Source organism: Carettochelys insculpta, chromosome 18 (genome assembly GCF_033958435.1).
Source record: "Carettochelys insculpta isolate YL-2023 chromosome 18, ASM3395843v1, whole genome shotgun sequence".
Classification (NCBI taxonomy): Eukaryota; Metazoa; Chordata; order Testudines; family Carettochelyidae; genus Carettochelys; species Carettochelys insculpta.
This window is the reverse complement of record NC_134154.1, coordinates 32,369,905-32,389,862: the sequence shown is the minus strand read 5'-3', so window position 1 is coordinate 32,389,862 and position 19,958 is coordinate 32,369,905. Positions and strand designations below refer to the sequence as shown.

The 19,958-nt window shown below is 44.2% G+C and overlaps 1 protein-coding gene and 1 pseudogene across 4 annotated transcripts; one reads left to right on the top strand and one right to left on the bottom strand.

Annotated features, from left to right (window-relative positions):
- The window catches only part of LOC142022613 (solute carrier family 2, facilitated glucose transporter member 11-like), a 49,690-nt pseudogene extending 47,971 nt beyond the window's left edge, over positions 1-1,719 (top strand).
- HSCB (HscB mitochondrial iron-sulfur cluster cochaperone) lies at positions 882-19,744 on the bottom strand. Of its 4 annotated transcripts, XM_075012651.1 has the most exons (7): positions 19,503-19,744; positions 19,172-19,268; positions 16,923-17,012; positions 15,506-15,650; positions 9,360-9,407; positions 7,887-7,941; positions 882-3,415 (listed from the first exon to the last, which is right to left on the bottom strand). In XM_075012651.1, exons 1-6 carry the CDS (start codon positions 19,727-19,729, stop codon positions 7,904-7,906), a joined length of 645 nt encoding a protein of 214 aa, XP_074868752.1. In that variant the 5' UTR covers positions 19,730-19,744; the 3' UTR covers positions 882-3,415; positions 7,887-7,903. The 4 variants fall into 4 exon arrangements, with proteins under 4 accessions (XP_074868752.1, XP_074868750.1, XP_074868751.1 ...); XM_075012649.1 differs by lacking the exon at positions 7,887-7,941; XM_075012650.1 differs by lacking the exons at positions 7,887-7,941; positions 9,360-9,407.
- Positions 19,745-19,958: the final 214 nt, after the last annotated feature.

Genomic DNA, 19,958 nt, shown 5'->3' with positions numbered 1-19,958 from the left:
TAAACTCCCTCTCCGAAGCTCAGACAGGGGTGGTGGTGGGAGACAAAAGGCTCTAGGCACCACAACATTTTTTGCAAACCTCCTGTTCCTGCTATAGGTGCTTAAACAAGGAAAAAGTTTCCTGTTATGGGCCATTTGTAGAGCTAGGCACCTCCCTGCAGCTTTGAAGTGTTCTAAAATAAAACAACTACATTATTGATCATTTCAGGTCATGAAAGAGACATACAAATAAAGCTTCACTTCACCCTTTCCATTAAAGCCTATATTTGGCACCATTGGAGTGATTAGCAATAGTACCTCAATTAATGCAATAAACTCTTTGTTATCTGGCTCTTTAATTAGCCAGAACACATTTCCAGTTGTAGTGTTTAGTGTATAAGGATTAGCTTATGGGGTGATATACACAACATGTTTATCCAGTGCTTTTCTTCCTAATTAAAAAGGTACCAGAACTGCCCCCCACCCTCAGTCAGGCTTGACTCCACTCCATGCACAGGGCTCCCCCCTGCCAGCTTAACCATGCCATGGATCCTGGCCCCAGTGCTGCTGAGGCTCCCCAGCTGCGGTTCCCCGGCCACGGCCTGGTTTGCTAGCAGAGCTTCATACCCTGCCATCTCCCGGCTCTGGCACAGCCAGGGTTCACCAGCCAGGTCCGCTGTGGACCTTTGTGTCCTGCTGGCTCCCAACTCCGGTGTAGGTGGGGTTCCCTGGCTGGGGCCACAGGTGGAACTTCGTGCCCTACCAGCTCCTGGCCCCAGAGCTGCCCCAAACCACCCCCAGGCTTAACACCCCGTGCACCACAAGACCCCAAACCGACCCCAGGCTTAAGCCCCACACCACTCCCAGGCTTACCCCCACCAAGGCTCCAAACCCCACTCACCTTGCGTAATAACTGTTCTTCTCTTCTGCCTGTCTTTTCTTCTGCAGAGCTCCCCTCAGCTATAGCATAGCAGGGGCTGCTCCCAGCACCCTGCTCAGCTGGAACAGGCCTCAATTTAATTGGTTTAACAGCCTCCAGCTACCTGTTAAACCAATTAAATTGAATGCTCATCTTTCAGCTTGCAGGCAGGGTGGGAGCTGCAAATGGCTTATTAATGAGCCACTTGCAGCTTGTAGCCACCCTGCCCAGCCGGCTTTCAAAATGGCAGCGCTGGAGAAAAAAGCCCTGCATTTAATTAGCAGCAAGAGAGAATGTCATATATAGTTTATATGGAGATCACAGTAGGGAGATCGAAGGAATCTCTGTACATATGGGATTGGTCATTGATGCCATGTGTGTGAAAACAGAATAAAAAGTTACATGTACATTTTCAAATTGCCAGCTACATGTAATGTGTGAAAATTTCTGACCAATAGGTATACTTCTCTGTTAACTAGAAAACTCAATTAACCAGAATACCCCATTCCTCCATGTTTCTGGATAACTGAGTATAATTTTAGAAAATACAGTAATTAGGTAATATTGGCTATGATTTTTTTTTATTAATCACAAATGCTTTGTATTTTGTTTTAGACTGGACTGAAGCAGCATTGTTTTGTGGTGTTCTTACTGGAAAGCTTGTTGGTTGCTACTTTCATCTCCTTTGTTATTCCCGAAACAAAAAACAAATCTTTTCTGGAAATCAAAAGCAAGAATTTCAACAGCTTAATTTCAGAGGAAGAATCAAAGAGAAAGAAACAGAGCTACGTGAAAGACGAGAGCTCTGCAATGAATTTTAGAGCGTACTTTATGTCTCACAGGCGTAAGGCAGCCATGCTAATGGGAATTGTATACATATGGTCCCATGTATCATATACAGAAAAATAGCGCTAAGGACTGTATTCAAAAGCTGTTTGTTATATCATTAGGTGAAACTTATTAAAATTAGACTAGTCTTGCTGGAATGTTATAAGGCACTTTAAAAATGCTGCAGTTTGTGCATACAAAAAAGACTCAATAAAATATTTATGGACATTTGCCTATGACAGATGTGAAGAAACAGTGCCGATAACTTGGTCTCTTGGAGTACAGACTTCATTGGGTATTTCACCATTCAGTGTGCCACACTCTGACTACTTAAGGTGCCAATATAAATAGTTTTGGGAGACAGTGGTAGGGTGAGAGGTACAATGATTTGAAACAAAATCTAGATATTACTCTAGTGTGATATTAAAATCTTGAACATTTAAGAATGGCCACACAACACAAACCTACTGCTAAATTGAAATATTCTACTTAATGCATTAAAAAAAACACTCTTCCTGCCTTTGAGATTAGTCTGACAGGCCCCATCCTATCTGAGGCTCTTTGTGCACATCCTATACCTTTTTCTGTGACAGTACAAAATAGATACAAACAATTAATCCTAGTGTTTGGTGGAGGCAAATTAATTCCCAGCCTGAATCATCTCTGGCCTCAGTACAAGTGAGAAAGTTACAGACTGAACCTCTCTAATCCAGCACCCTTGGGACCTGACAGGTGCCAGATGAGAGGATTTGCTGGACCATGGGAGGTCAATATTGTCTAGCAACATTACCAACACTTCCATTGCTTACTGGGCTCTTATAAAACATTTAGAGGCAAATTTGAGCTAAATAACAGTACAGAACACTGAGAGCCAGGACTGGTGGCCAGAAACAAACTTTATGGGACCATGGAAAACTTGGCCACACCCATGGTAAGTGGTCATCCAGCTACCTAAAGTCATGCCGGATTACTCATGTTGCAGGACGAAAGAGTTTCGGATTAGAGAGGTTCGACCGTGTATTGCCATCTGTCTCCAGTCCTACAAGAAACTTTCCAGTCTGAAGTCTTTAATACAAAGTTTTCTACAAACAAGCACCATTTTCCTATGCCTGTGACTGTAAAATTCAGAAAAAGAAACCCACCAAACTGGGTGTTCAAGCCATACTTAGAGAACACTTTCTACCCTCAGTGGAAGATTTGTCCAAAGACAGGTGCATCAGGTCCTGACTAAATCTCAGGAAAAACAGTGATCTGCATACTCATTTATTCATTTACTGTCCACTAAGGACAAACTAGATATATATTTTGGGATACAGACAGTGTAAATACCAAATGTAAAGAGTGTGGGCACAAAAGCAGAATTTGGAACTGAGCAATATAGGGTCCTTATTGCTAACAAAATTCCATTTCCATGCCTGACAATTAGTGACACATGGACATAGATGTCTTTTATGCAGCGATTACATTTCTGTGGATAAAGCAGGACCAAAAAATAAGAGACACAATGATTGTTCTGCATTTAGTACCTGAATCAGAAAACTACCAGTCACTACTTGAATCAAAAGTGGATCAGATCTTAACAATAAAGGATATGTTGTCAGGAAGGGTTCTTCTTGCTCCTCACTTTGTCCTCCAAGTTTTTAAAGTATTTCATTTTGACTAGATGTTTCTTGGCTTCTTGAAGATCACCTGAAATGAAACAAAGAACTTAAGTTTATATTAGGATGGATTCTCCATTTCATCTAAGAAATTTAATTTCAAATGTTTTCTTGTAAAATGTCCATGTAAATAACAGAACTAAACATTGTGAATTACAAAACCGCCAAATGTCAAGAGTGCTACAGTAAAGTCTATGTTGAAACACTGGGTTATTTTTATTACAGAAAGACCTAGGGACCTCAGTCAGGATTGGGGTCCCCCTGCAATACAAATTAAAGAAACAGAGTTGCTCCAAAAAGCTTACGGTCAAAAAGGCAAGATGTACAAAGAATGGGAAAAAGACATGCAATAGCAGTGCCATCCAGTGACTTCCCCGAGAATGACTACCAAATCCCAGCAGATTAATAGGTTGCTAGGTATCAGGGGCATACTTGGACTTTTTTTTTTATTCCAAACTATGTGACACAGATGTAACAGAAGTAAAACAAAGCAGCCTGTGTTGGAACCATTACTACAACAAAGACTGGATCCATCCCATCGCAGGGATTTAACAGCAGCTCATCCTAGCCAGCCATGGAGCATGCCTTCAGACACTATGGCCATGTCTGCACTTAGAGAAAACTTTGAAATAGCCATTTAGAAGAACACTAATTAGCATGCCGCCAGCCACAGCACTTAGAAATTGCCACTTCTAGCTCCCACGCAGCTCGTCCAGATGGGGATCTTTTTCAAAAGGACCCCGCCAACTTCAAAATCCCCTTACTCCTATCTGCTGTATGGGAGAAAGGGATCTAGCGGTTATAGTGGACCACAAGTTAAAGATAAGTCAACAGTGTGACGCTGTTGCACCAAAAAAAAAAAAAAAAAAAAAAGCAAACGTGATTCTGGGATGCATTAACAGGCGTGTTGTGAGCAAGACGTGAGAAGTCATTCTTCTGCTCTACTCTGCGCTGGTTAGGCCTCAGTTGGAGTATTATGTCCAGTTCTGGGTACTGCATTTCAAAAAAAAATATGTGGAGAAATTGGAGAGGGTCCAGAAAAGAGCAACAAGAATGATCGAAGAACTAGAGAATATGACCTATGAAGAAAGTCTGAAAGAATTGGGCTTGTTTAGTTTGGAAAAAAAAAGATGACTTGGGGGCGGGGGGGGACATGATAGCAGTTTTCAGGTATCTAAAATGGTGTCATAAGTAGGAGCGAGAAAACTTATTCTTCTTGGCCTCTGAGGATAGAGCAAGAAGCAATTGGCTTAAATTGCAGCCAGGGAGATTTGGGTTGGACATTAGAAAAAAGTTCCTCACTGTCAGGGTGGTCAAACGCTGGAATAAATTCCCTAGGGAATCTATCTCTGGAGATATTTAAGAACAGGTTAGATAAATGTCTGTCAGGGATGGTCTAGACAGTACTTGGTCCTGCCATGAGGGAAGGGGACTGGACTCGATGACCTCTCAAGGCCCCTTCCAGACCTTGCATTCTATGATTCTGTGTTGAAGGATTTACCAATAAGTAAGTTGTAGTTAAACCAATTTCATCCAGTGATGTAAGGCCAGCATCATTACCATAGGAAACCCTTAGTACGGTACCTACAGGCATTTGTCTGTGGGATGAAGTCTGTTTATGGGCAATTGTAGAATTAGAAATATGGGCAGTTTCTGGTCTAAGATACTAAGAAATATTGTAATATAGAACGAAGTCTTAAAAGTGAGACAGCATAGATGAAAGGGTTTGAGTGTGGGCCCTAGAATAAGAAGGATTTTGAATTCTTCTTTTCCCTGATTCTGTGGTAGGACTGGCAGAAGAGAGATGCAGAGACCACAGGAGAAGATGACTGAGTTCTGGCCTAGCTTTTACTGGTTTGATGTCTGGAGTATTGCCAACCAAGGATAGTCTGTCAGTCATGTGTGGCAGTGTTGACTGCATCCCACCTGTCTTCTCGAAACTGAATCTGACAACACGTGTCTGTCTATTTAGCGTGTAAGTCCCAGATGGGATTAAGGTGGAACTGATTTTAGTGTACCACTCATTGGGTCTGCTCATTGTCGAGTACCTTTCTAAGAGCACTAAATGCTACAGCCCTGTGGCAATGGAAATACAAGGAAGGATTCAAATCACTAAGAGCACTCTTGACATAGATAATGAATTCTCTACATCATGAAAGCCATGGGTCTACTGAAGGTAGTACATGGATTAACTCAAAGGTAGTCACACTTTGGACCTGGTTTTTGGATTGGGACTGCAAGTTAGGCATCATGAACCAGCAGTGACCACCTATGGCTTGAGACTGGGGATCATGTCTCCTGTCAGGGACAGGGACCTCTTTGAATGGGCCCATCTTTACTAATGAATCAAACTACAAAGGCTACTAAAGAGCATGGAGGGAGAGCGTTTTGTTCCATTATTGGGCCAGAACCTTAATGATTAAGGACAAACAGTGAAGGCTGAGCCTCTTCAGTATGGCAATAATCAATAATCTGGCATGATTTTAATTAAGTGTATGACCATCTATCATAGTTGCGGCCAAGTTTCCCATGATCCCATAAAGTTTGTTTACAACCACCGGTCCTGGCTCTCAGCATTCTGTGCTGTTATTAACAGAGCACAGAACGACCTGGAGCAGATCACTGAAGATTGTGCAACTCTGGGAAGGAAGATCAAGGAATATAGAGCACAAGTGGTGTTCTTGGCCATCCTCTTTGTTGAGGAAAGGGGTTCAGGTAGGGACCGTCAAATCCTGGAAGTAAATACATGGTTGCACAGATAAGTGTTGGAGAGAGGGCTTTGGTTTCTTTGACCATCAGATTCTGTTTCAGGAAGAAGGATTGCTAGGAAGAGAAAGGATCTATCTAATAAAAAGAGGAAACAGTATCTTTGCAGGCAGGCTTGCAAACCTAGTGAGGAGGGCTTGAAACTAGGTTCATCTGGGGATGGTGACAAAAGCCTGAGGTAAATGGGGAAGGAAGAAGAACAACAAAGGAGGACCCCTCATTTGAAAAGAGAAGGTAGGTGAATCAGCTAATTATCTAAAGGTGTTTGTACACAAATACAAGTAGCCTGGGAAACGAACAGGAAGAATTAGAAGCCCTGGCACAGACAAAGGAGTATGAGGTGACTGGAATAACAGAGACTTGGTGGGATGACTTGCATAACTGGAGCACTATCATGGAACGGTATAAACTGTTCAAGGAGGACAGGCAGGGGAGAAATGGAGGAGGAATTGCGATTTATGTGAGAGAGCAAGATGATTGCTCAGAGCTCCAGTATACAGAAGAAAAGCCAGTTGAGAGGCTTTAGCTTAAGTTTAGATCTGGAAGCAACAGGTGATGTTGTGGTTGGTGCCTGCCACCAGATCAAGTCAGTGAGGTGGATGAGGATTTCTTCATCCAACTAAAAGCAGCTTCCAAATCACAGGTCCTGGCTCTGATGGGAGACTTACTGACCCAGACATTTGTTGGGAGACCAATACAACAGCACACAAACAATTCAGAAAGTTTTTTTGGAGAATGCTGGGGATAGCTTCCTAGTACAAGTGCTGAAAGAACCAACCAGTGGCCATGAGCAGCCTGATCTACTACTTACAAACAAGGAAGAATAGTAGAAGAAATAGAAGTGGGTGGCGACCTGGGCTGCAGTGATTGAGAGGATAGATTTCAGGATTCTGACTAAAGGAAGAAAGATGAGCAGTAAAATACAGACTCTTGATTTCAGAAGAGCAGACTAACTCCCTGAGAGAACTGATGAGCAGGATCCCCTGGGAAGCTAATATAAAGGGGAAAGGAGTTCAGGAGAACTGGCAGTACGTTAAAGTCGTCTTATTGAAGGCTCAAGAACAAAAAATCCTGATGTGCAGTAAGAACAGCTAACATGGTAGGCAACAAGCTTGGCTTACCAGGGAAATCCTTGGTGAGCTTAAACTCAAGAAGGATGTCTATAAGAAGTGGAAACTTGGACATATGGACTAAGGAGGAGTATAAATATATGGCAGGAGGTTCAGTGAAGTAATCAGGAAGGCAAAAGAACAATTGGAACAGCAGCTAGCAAAGAACGTGAAGGGTAACAAGAAGGGCTTCTACAGGCATGTTAACAATAAAAGGGTGATCAGGGAAGGTGTGGGGCTGTAACTGGATGAGGGATGTAACCTGGTGACAGATGATGTGGGAAAAGCCAAAGTGCACAATGCTTTTTTTTGCCTGTCTTCAGTGACAAAGTCAGCTCCTAGAATACTGCACTAGGCAATGCAGTATGGAAAGGAGGTGGGCAGCCCTTTGTAGGGAAATAGTAGGTTAAGAACTATTTAGAAAAGCTAGATTACACAAATCCTTGTGTCCAGATTTAAAGCATTCAAGGGTACTGCAGGAATTGGCAGATGTCATCACAGAGCCTTTAGCCACTATCTTTGAAAACTCATGGAGATCGGGAGAGGTATGATTGGAAAAAGGCAACTGTAGCGTTCCTCTTTAAAAGGAAAGGACAAACCAGGGAAGTTGAGACTGGTCAGCCTTACCTCAGTCCCTGGAAAAATCATGGAGGAGATCCCCAAGGAATCCATTTTGAAGTACCTGAAACAGGGGAAGTGATCAGGAACAGTCAACATGGATTCACCAAGGAAGGGAAAGCTTCCATCTGATGAGGTAACTAGTTCTGTGGACATGGGAAAGTCAGTGGATGTGCTATACTTTGACTTTAGCAAACCTTTTGACGTAGTCTCCCACAATATTGTTGCCCATGAGTTGAAGTATGGATTGGATAATTCAACTGTAAGGTGGACAGAAAGCTGGCTAAATGAGTTGGTCCAATGGGCAGCAATCAGTGGCTCAATGTGTAGTTGGCTGTAGGTATCAAGTGGAGTGCGCCAAGGATTGATTATAGGGCCAGTATTGACAACATCTTTATTAATGACCTGGATTACACCCTCAGCAAATTTGCAGATGACACTGAGCTAGGGGGACAGGTTGGTATGTTGGAGGGTAGGGATATGGTGCAGAGTGACCAAGATAAGTTGCCAGAAGTAAGCTGATGAGGTTAAACAAGGTGAAGTGCAGAGTCCTTGCACTTGGGATGGATGAATCCCAAGCATTGTTACAGGCTGGCGACCGAATGACTAAGTAGCAGTGCAGCAGAAAAGGAGCTGGGGATTATGGTGGATGAGAGGCTGGATGTGAGTCAACAGTGTGCCCTTGTAGCCAATAATTCTAATGGCACATTGGGGTGGATTGGGAAGAGCATTTCCAGTAGATCTATTTATTATTCTCCTCTATTTGACACTGGTCAGGCTACACCTGGAGTAATGCACTCGGTTCTGCACCCCCCAGTATAGAAAATATGTGGCTGTATTGGAGTGGGTCCAGTGGAGGGCAATAAAACTGATGAGGGGCTGGAGCATATGACCTATGAGGAGAGGCTGAGGGATTTGGGCTTATTTAGTGTGCAGAAGAGAAGAGTGAGGGGCCATTCGATAGCAGCCTTCAACTTCCTGAAGGGGGGCTCTAAAGAGGATGGGGACGGGCAGGTCTCAGTAGGGATGGATGGCAGAACAAGGAGCAATGGTCTCAAGTTACAGAGGGAAAAGTGTAGGTTGGCTATTAGGAAAAACTATTTCACCAGGAGAGTGGTGAAGCACTGGATTGTGTTACCTAGAAAAGTGGTGGAATCGCCATCCTTAAAAACCTCTAAGGCCAGGCTTGATAAAGTCCTGGCTAGGATGATTTAGTTAGGGTTGATCCTGCTTTAGGCAGGGGGCTGGACTCAATGACTTCCTAAGATCCCTGCCAGCCCTAGGTTTTTATAATTCTGTCATCTAAAAGCCCAGTAAGCACTGCAAGTGTTGGTAATGCTGCTATACAATATTGACCTCCCATGGTCTAGCAAATTCTCTCATTCAGCACTGGTCCCAAGGGTGCTGGACAAGAGAGGTTCAATCTATACTTCTAGAAGATTTCTGCTAGCTTCATTCACAGTCACTAATTGAGATCACTACCTTTTTCAAAAGCTTTGGTCACATTCTTGATCAATTCTTCTTGTTTAACTGTAAAACAAATAGAAACAACACCACTGACTTATTCAAAGCCATACGTATGCTTACTGAGTACCTTCCCCAACATGAAGTCATAAAGCAGTATTATTAAAAAAGGTATGCTGCCAGCACTTTTGCAATAATGCTGTTGCCAACTGTTTTATTCTGTCATTAACTATTAAATAAAAACAAACCAGCATTCATGTAGCACTTTAAAGACCAACAAAATAATTTATTAGGTGATGAGCTTTCTAAAGAGATGTCCAAAAACAAAAAACCCAAGGAAACAAAAAACAAACAAAAAAACTTGACAAAAATCAGATACACAGAACCGGACCAGGGGCAGCGGGGGAGGGAGGGAGAGATACTAATAGTCTTGCCTGAGATCATTATGAATTCCAAAGGAAGGGAAACAGTCCTTGCAATACGTGAGATAGAGCAACTGAACTAGATGTAATCCCCACTGGAGTATTCAAAAGAAGGTGGGCCAGAGGTCCACAAACAGCTCCATCTCCTGATTCTCAAGATCTGGGATAGGGAGCAGATGCTGCAAGATTTCAGAGACACACTGATTGCCAGTCTTTTCAAGAAGGGAGACAAGTCAGACTGGGGAAACTATTGTGACATCTCTCCCCTGGCAACAACAGGCAAAAATCTTAGCTTGAATCCTTGCAAACCAACTCCTGCCACTCTCAGAAGAAATTCTCCCACTATCCCAGTGTGGCTGCCGACCATTCTGATGAACAACAGACATGATCGTCACTGCCCTGCAACTGCAAGAGAAATGTCATGAACACAACCAAGCCTTATATGAGCTTCATCAACCTGATCAAAGTCTTCGACTCAGTCAATCATAGAGCCCTATGGACCATTCTCTCAAAGATTGGCTGCCCCAGAAAGTTCTTCGGCATTTTAAGGCTGCTTCACAACATGACTGCCACAGTATTGAACAAAGAATGGATCCCAAAAGGACCCCTTTGAGGTCAAAACAGGAGTCATGCAAGGCTGTGTCATTGCCCCACTGCTGTCATGCATCTTCATCACCATGACCCTTCACTTCATTGATGGCAAGCTTCCAGATGGTGTGAAGATTGAAAAGCTTCCTGTTTATTCTATAGACAGTCTCAGGAGATTGAAGGCTAAAAGCAAGACCTCCACAACCTCAATCATGGAGCCCTACTACGTGGATCAGAATATTGTGCTTCAGTGAAGGCACTTAAAATAGAGCAACAACATGAGAATCTCAACCTCACACTGAACACAAAAAGACCAAGGTGCTCCACCAACGGGACAATTTCATGCACCTTCTATTGAAGTCAATGGAGACCTGCTGGAAAATGTGGAGCACTTCCCATACCTTGGAAGTCATCTTTCCCCTAAATTCAACATTGATGCGGAAATCCAGCATCATCTGAGCTGTGGAAGCTCTGCTTTCACCCGCCTGAGACAAAGGGTCTTTGAGAACCGGGACATCTATCCCAAGACAAAGCTTCTTATATACTGTTCAGCAGTTGTTCCAATGCTACTATATGCACGTGAAACCTGGATAACATACAAGCTCTTTTGAAGGCACTTGAACAATATCAAAGCTGCCTCAGGAGAACCTTAAATATCTCTTGGAAGGATAGGTGCACGAACACTAGCATCCTGGAAGAGTCAAACATGATCACGATTGAAGCCATTATCATTCAACAACAAGTTCGATGGACTGGTCACGTGGTTTGGATGTCTGACCAGTGCCTCCCGAAACAGTTTGTTCTCCTAATTGGAAGAAGGACTGAGGAGCATTGGGGGCCAGCTGAAGCAATATAAGGACATGCTGAAGGCACACATGAAAAAGTGCAACATCAATGTCAACCCTTAGGAGAACCTTGTCCAAGACTGTCCCTAGTGTAGAATGGTAATCAATGAGGGGGTGGTGCAATTTGAGAGGTCCCACCACAGTGCAGATGAAGACAGGAGGAGAAGAGGAAGAGCAGCAAAAACTGCGCTGCGCCCTTCCAACAGCTACTAACACATGCTTTTCTGTGATAAGGTCTGGGGCTCCAGTATTGGGCTGATCAGCCATCAACGGACTCACAAATAGGTGACATGAGGACATCTGTGGCATACCACAGCCTGCAAATTTCTGACAGAAGGCTGATATACTGTAAGCTGCATTAATGTTTTCCTGTTCCCTAACTCAGTGCAGTCAGTTGTGGCCTCATTCAGAACCAGCTTGCAAGATGGGGCTAATTAAGCACCTGTGGCCAGTTAAGGCCTCTGCACTTCCTATAAAAGGCTTCCCTCCAAGGCAGCAGAGAAGGAGAGTTGGTTGGTGCATAGGGAGAAGAAGGCTAGAGGACTGAGGGCAGGGCAGGAACACAAGGTACCAGAGGGCAGTGATGGGCAAAGTGGCCCAGGGAGAGAATGCTATGGTGGGGCAGGGGCAAGAACCCCACTAGTGGCCTCCTTCTCTGAGGGACCCTGGGACAGCGTCCAGGGTAGTGGGAGGGACTGGACTCCCCACAACCCTTTCCCAGGTGCTCCGTTGGGCCAACAGGAGCAGCCAGAAACTTGTAAAGGGGGTCCGCCTTACTCCCATTCAGGACTTCTCCATGATGAGAATGATTGGGTAAGCAGAGACTTAGGCAGCGAAGGGGCCACTGTGAGTCTGAGGCACACAAGAAAACCATGAGGAACCACAGAAACTCCTAGGGGGCTGAAGGGGAATCTGTCACACATCCTCCTCGTTAGAGTGTCTACCAGATCTACCCCTTGATTTACAAACTTTCAGTTTATGAGTTTTCACTACAACAAATTATTCCATTTTTTCAATTTATGAACATATTCTTTCTATAAAGAAGAACCAACCTTCATCTGAGCATCTGCTTCATAAGTAATGAATGCAGAAAAATACAGCAGTATGCACTGCAAGGCTGACTCACTTCTCTCATCCACCCAGCTCTTCGCAGTTGGTTTGTGTGCTTGGTTGTGTTCGTGTCATCTTGACTGTGATATTAATCTTTAAATATCTTTTATTTGTGATCATCATGGGTCCTAGAGGTGAAAAGTTCTTTGAGCTGTCAGTAAGGCCAAAAACCCAAGGAAAGCAACATCTGTGGTTGCTAAACTTCACCTTATTAAAAGACATTAAGAGGGCCAGCAATTAACACACATATGTTTGGTAATAAACTTGGCAGCATCGACAGTGCATACAATCTTTCCCGTCCACGTAAAGAAAAAATGGCAGAAACATATGTAGGTGGAGCTAAAATTTGCATAGAACAAGAGAGGCTAGGGATGCAATAATGGGTAAACGTGAAAGACTTAATACACTGGATCAACAATCATAATGAACCTAACATGCCTATGAGCTTCCTCAACATAAGGACGAAAGCCCTGTCTTTACTTGAGGGCCTGAAGAAGAAAGGCAAGGAAGAGAGAAGTCAGGGCCACTGAGTAACGTTCAAAGCAAGCCACAGTTGGTTTGAGCGTTTAGCATGCATTCACATTACAGGCAAAGCAGCATCTATTTATGTTCAGGCAGCTAGTATTTTCCCAGCTGCATTGCAACCAATATTTCATGAAGGTGGATATTCGCCAAAACAACTATTTAATGTTGACAAAATGGAGCTTTTCTGGAAAAGAATGAAACAAAAGTAAAAGATTAAAGGCCTTAATCTTGAGTGACATTACTTCTTGGGGGAAATTTGGAAGGAGACATGAAACTGAAGACTGTCTTTGTCTGACATTTGGAAAATATGAGGGCATTTAAAAGCTTAATCAAGGCACCATTTGTGGTCTGGTGTTCTAATCCAAAGGCATGGGTGGAAAAGTAGGTTTCTGCTGATTACATAACAAGCTAGCATTCATCATTCATCTCTAAATATCGTGCTGAAAGTAATCTGGATATTAAATGTCTCCTGTTCCTTGATAACGTTCCCAGTCACCCTACCAATATTGAAGACGATGGCAATACCACATCTGATTTTTTTTTTTTTGCCCCCCTAATACCACTTCCATCCTTCAGCCAATAGATCAAAGCATTATTGCTCTGTTTAAAGCTTCTCATATCTGCATCAGACAGAAAAGACAAAATCAACAATTAAACAGTTGTGGAAGAACTCCAATGTCAAGGTAGCTATATAAAATATCACAACAGCATGGAATAGAATTACTCAAAGTATCTTGAATGGTGTTTTGAAAAAGCTACTGCTGAAGTATGTTCATGATTTCTGTGGTTTTGACGCTGAAATGAAAGACATTCAAATTCTACTGTGCAACTGGCAACTTAAGCAGGATTCAGTGAAGTAGACACAGGTGATGTTCAAGGCCTGTTATTGTCGTGTGGTGAAGAATTGACTAATGAATTAATTCAGCTGGATGCAGAAGGGTTATTAGAAAAAGGAAGAGAAGAAAAATTGGATAAACCACAAAAAAAAAAATGCAGGAAATTCATGAAGTTGTTCGATGGTATCAAGAGATGTATGACATGGGGGAGCGGGGGGGAAAAAAAAAGGCTGCAGCACAAACTTCAATTCTATTATATTTTCAAACCCTCAAGCTCATCACCTCCTCCTAAACCCTCAATCTCAAGAAGTTGAAGATAAAACTCCATTTAAGGAGGCTGAAGTCACTATGGAGCTCCTTCTAATGACACCGATGTTCCCGTGGAATACACACCACCACCACCACCATTTAAGAACTGATTAGTGATAGTAAATGTCATAAAAAAGCAATACGGTAGCATTGATCCTATTTTTCTGATTGTATAGTAGTGTAATGTGGGAAAAATATTTTTGGGGGGGAATTGGGAACCAGATGGAATTTTTTTTACATCAAAAATAGGAATTTCATTTTCAATTTACAAATTTTCACCTTAGAAAACAGTTTTCATGGACTGAATTATGTTTGTAAATTGCACATTTTCATCAGGGACAAGAGAACTGAGAGATCAGTTAAAATAGAAGAGGAAGATTACTTTCTCTGAAGACTAAAATAATACGAAAAACTACTGTATAGACTTTTTTTTAAGAGTTAGTTAAGAGAAGATTGGTAAAATGAAAAAGCAAAAGAGAAATTGGAGATCAGGTATCAGACATTTATCAGGAGAGCTCACTAGAACTAGGAACTTGGATTGTATGCTTCAAGAGACACAAGCAGCAAGACAAAAGCTCAGGGGCCGCAGATAAGGGCTGTGTAAGATTAAGACAGACACTGAACTTGATCCAAATAACCAAAGGAGAAGGGCTGTGTACCATTGGCCCAAAGGGAAACAGCACAGGCCAGAAAAGCCTAGACTAAGAAACAGACCCCAATCGGGAGGGGTGTGCAAACCCTGCACTCCAAGGGGGAGACTTATTTTAAGTTTAAGATTAAAGAGATCATTAATAGGGGAATTTTACTTTAGACCATGGATGTCCAACCTTTTGGCTTGCCTGGGTCGCAATGAGTGAAGAGGAATTGTCTTCGGCTGTATATAAAAATCACATAATAATGTTAAGTTTACAACCTTGTGGGGCCACATTACTAGCTGTCCAGGGCCACATGCGGCCCGTGGGTTGGACATGCCTGCTTTAGACCTTTTGAAACTGTGTGGTATTCTTATAGGCTCTGGGCAGAAAGTATCTACAGTGCTACGCTCAGAGGCTAAGTCTACACTAGAGAGTTCTGTTAACAAAACCGGTGAATCGACAGAATATGGCACTGCTGTTGGCAGCATTCTGCCATTTCCCCAGTAGGCAGAACCACTTTCTTGACAGAAAGCCCATGGGGACATTTCATGGGGGCCCTCTGTCAACAGGCAGGACATCTGGGACACTTGGCAGCCTTGTCTGCTATGCTTCCAGGTGGCCATTTCGTCAAGAAGAACTGGGCAGTCTGGCTGCTCTCCATCAACAGAGTGGATTGACAGAGCGATCTGCTTTCGTGTGTAGCCGCAATCTGCCAACAGAAATTTTGTTGGAATATATCTTTCTGACAGTAACTTCTCTCAACAGCTGGCTGTAGTGTAGCTGTAGACAGACAGTAAGAGGTGCAGCCCACTCCTTACATCACCTTAGAGATATTAGCCTTTTCTCACATTATAGAAAATACAGCATTGTACATTAAACAAGTCTAGACTTTACCTTCAATGAAATTTTCAATTTCTTCTACTTTAGCCTCATTCTCAGGTTCTGCCAGCATCTCATTGATTGCCATGATTTCCTTGAGAAATTCCACGTCTATGTCACTGTCTGTCCCTTCTGCCAGTTCCACTCCATTCAGCTCCAGCTGGTAAAGAAAACAATGGGCTCAAAATGTCTGCTGGTGCCAGGTCAGTAACTCAATCCCAATCACTGTCTAAATATTAAAGTTACTAGGGGCTTATCTACACATGGAGTTAATCAGGAAAATCTCTGTGTGTAGCCAACTTCCAAAAATAGCAGTTGGCTAACGTACTATGGTGCACTAGGCTGTTAGGCACAAGCTTGAAACTGAGAATAGAAGGTACATCTTTGCCCAGAGCTAATTAATCTGTTGGATGGGTGACAGTCTATTAGTCAATGTCTGCACTATCACTTATGTCAGCACTTATGTTGCTCAAAGGTATAGAGAAAACCCCAACAAACCTATGCGCCATCATGACCTATATTTTGCCATTATCAGTGGCAGTGTGCACAGCAATGTGTCAGTAAAAAAGCTGCTGCTGCCACTCACTGGGGATGGTTTAATGTGTTAATAGAGTATTTGTCAGCTTAGAGTGACTACACGAGATCTTACAATGGAGCAGCTGCACTGGTACAGCTATGCTGCTGTTAAGTCTCTAGGTATGCATAGCTTTAGTGAGCTTACAGTGATAAAATTAATACAAAAGTTATTACACAGTAAAGATGCTATCTAGGTGGGATAGAGGAACTCCTTGGCTTCCTTCCGTCTCAGATTGCTTTTCTCTGTGAAAGCACATGAATAATGGGAAAGCAGTGGAAGTGGTACACAAGATTTGGTTCATTATACTGTAAGAAACTACAGTCACCTCTGCTTGATTACGGTGCATATAGCTGCACTGTCTCTGGGGCGAATGGAGCGTGTGACAACCTCCCCCACCTCTTCCTGCTTCCGGTCAGCCCCCACCCTGCTCCCCAACCTTACTTCTTCCTGCCCACTTTGCACCCCTTCCCCACAGCAATGCAATCTGGGGAATACTGGGGGTGGGGGCAGAAGCAGCAGAGGTCATTTCCTGTACCTCTCAGTCACTGCAGCAGTGAAAAACACAACACTTTGTGCTCCCAAGAGCCCAGCTCCCAGCCACATCATTGGGGGGTACAGAGTGGGCTCGGGCACTCCACCTCTTTCCTCCATGGAGCAACTCAGTTGGGAGATGATAGAGTAGAGCAGGCTGGGGGTGAGCTGCATCACTTCCCATGACTCACACTGGTGAGTGCAGGTCAGACTTCTGCTGCCTGTGCCAGGCCCCCACCCTGCTATTTTCCATAGTGCAGAGCCTGGGGCAGCTGCCCCAAACCATTCAATGTACGGGATAGCTCTGCATATTAGAAACCTTACTAGGTATAATCCACGGCTCAAAGGACTCAGAAGGGTTTGGTAGGCTCTGTTAACCAAGGAAGAGTGTTGTTCAGAAAAGTCCTGCTCTTTCTGTCAACAGAAAATCCAGAAATACTTTTATTACACAAAATTGGCATGTTTACAGTAAAAGCCAAATCATGCCATACTTAAACAGCAGTAAAGAGAAAAAAATTACCATAGAAACAGTTATGTCCATGCAAGCTTTAATTGCAATTAAAACTCTGTTAAAACATTTAAGGAAGTCAAAAGGATTGGAGCTAGATAAGACTGGTGGGAACATTAGTAACACGTGGGAGATACCAGAGTTTACTGGATCAAAAAAGTGTTACATTTGTGATCAATTTTTATTTTAAAATGTAGGACTTCAATTGCTTTTCTTCAGCTAGATCAACAGCTCTCAACCAGAGGCCCCACCTCTTCCTGTTCTGCCACCTTGACCCCACTCTACCTCTAACCCATACCCCACCTCTTCCCATTCCCACTGCACCCCTTCCCCCCAAGCAATGCAACCTATAGGATTACTGGGATAGGGAAAGGAAGAGAAGCAGCAAGGGTCACCAATCTCCTGTCTCAACACTCACTGTGCTTCTGGAGGGTTGTGAGCAGGTTTGGGGCAAGAGAGAGAGGCTGGCAAGCAGGACGAGCATCAGAATCACTGGAACCTAGGCCATAAAACTAAAGCTCTGCTGCACACGGCTGATACCGATGACCCTGGGCACCTTAGCTTCATGGGGGACCCCTGTGGTCTGGGACCCTCAACAATTGCCTTGCTTGCTACCCTCTTGCACTGGTCCTACCTTATAGGCAGAAAAGCAGTTATTGTGACACAGAGGGGCCACGGAAGTTTTTAATAGCAAGTTGCAGCAATCTCAGGGAAAAAAAAAACAGTTGAGAACCCCTGAGCTCGACCACCTTGTAGTTTGATCTGTTAAATCTCACACTAAGCAGGGCTGGGCATAGTCTGTATTTGTAGCAGATGCTTCCAAACCACCAAAGAAGTTCTTGAGAAAAGGGATCCAAAAACTTACAAATACTCAACCAGCACTTCTAGGGTATGTCTAGTATCCTGCGGCAACGAGCTTTCCAGCCCTGGTTAACAGGCTTGGATTACTAGGGCTTGTGGTGTTACTCTAAAAATAGCATGTGGACAGGGATTTTAAGCAGTGGCCTGAGTGCTGAACCTATGAAGTGGGGTAGGCTTCACAGCCTGAGCTCCAAGGCCACAAGAGCTTCACACAGCTGTTTACACAGAATCCCAAATCTGTCAATCAAGTCTGGGATGTTTGCTGCTGTGAGTGTAAGGGCCAGGGCCAAGGACAAAGGTGGGAGGGGCAAGGCCTAGGACAGTTAGCAGCATTGCCCCCCCCCACTCACACTGCATGGACAAATTGAGCAGCACTTCAAAGGGGACTGAGGCAAATGCCCCTTTTGCCTGCCTGCCCGCCCCTCTCAGCAGGCCTGAAGCTGTGAGAACATACTCCTTAGACTTTCAAAGGGAAGTATATATTCTCACCACTTTTGAAAATCTGACACTTGGAATCTCAGCCAAACATCAAAAGTTATTGGAAGCATTGTGGAAAATTTGGACTTGTGTTTATTGGCTAGGTGGACCAAAAAAATACAAACTCAAAGGAACAGGCAAAAACGCCATCATATATAGCTTGAGTGTAATAATATACTTTCAGTCCTCCCAACCTCACTGATGCAAGCCTAGATGAGCATGTAACAAGCAAGAGAATGGGTGCAGACAACCCAGGGGGAAATGCAGTACACTTCCTCTTCTCTCCCAACTTAAGGGACTGAATTGCATTAATAAATAAAGGAAAGTGAGTTTGGAATAGAAGTGTGTTTACCTCACTTCATTAGACATAGGCAAACTCAGTAATAGACAAAAGTACTTTTTAAAGTGACATTTAACAGCAACCTTTTGAAAAAAAACTAGTCCCTTTGAGCTCATTTTTCATTTCATAGAGAATTTATAGTGCAAGCCAGGAACGTAGTTGAAAATCCTGGGCATAGTGTGGCAAGAACTCTGGGCTTCCATCTCATTCCCTGTACTCAATCCATGCAAATGCACAAGGATGAGATTCCCAAATACATTTGCTTGTTAAGCAGTCATCTCCTTCCTTGCCCGAGTGACTTCCATGGGGTGAAGTGACAACTTTCCCATACCAAGGCCTGTGCTTGGAAACGCCAAGGCCAAATCTTCCTCACCCCTAACTCCTAACCTGGGGTCTCTGGCTGAAGTAATCAGGATGCAGGGAGCGTTGCAAGCTCCGGAATCGCTGCTGCAGCTGCTGCACATTGATGTTGAAGGAGCGATGGCTGGGGAGAGAGGAGTGAGAAAGCATGAAATCCCGAGCCAGCCAACGACCAGCGTCCCCAGCCCCATTTTAATATCTCAGCCCCCCGAGCTCCCAGACCTTCCCCCACCGCCTGGCTTTCGCCTTCCCTTAGCCCCATCAGATTTCCAGCTCCTCCCCCATTCCCAAAACGCCAAACACCTACAACTGCCCTAGTTCTAACCCCCGACCCAGCGCCAAACGCCCAGCCCCTCACCAGCCCATAAGGCGGAAGAGGTCAGGCGGGGACTCCGGCGGCTGCAGGGCCTGACAGGCCGGACAGAAGCGAGGCGGCCCTTCGCGAGCGGGGAGTGGGGTGCCACAGCTCCAGCAGCGCGGGGTGGACGGAGGGCCAGGCTCTGGCCTCTGGAACCGAGAAGAGGCGGCTGTCGCCCGAAAGCCCCATAGCAGCCCGCATAGTTGTCCCCTCCGCACAACCCACATGGAGCCGGTACTACAATTCCCAGCAGCCCCCGCGGGACCTATTACAGCTGGATTGGCTGAATTTATAAGAAGACTCCCGCGGGGCGCTTGCGCATTGAAAGGCGCGCGCAGGTTGGGTCATTCAGTCGGCGCGCGGGGGTGAGTGCGGCTCTCAGGTTTGCGTGGTGGTCAGGCCTCCATCCCTCCCGCCCGCTCCGGCCTGCCGCGTGCGCTGCTCTGAGTCCCACGG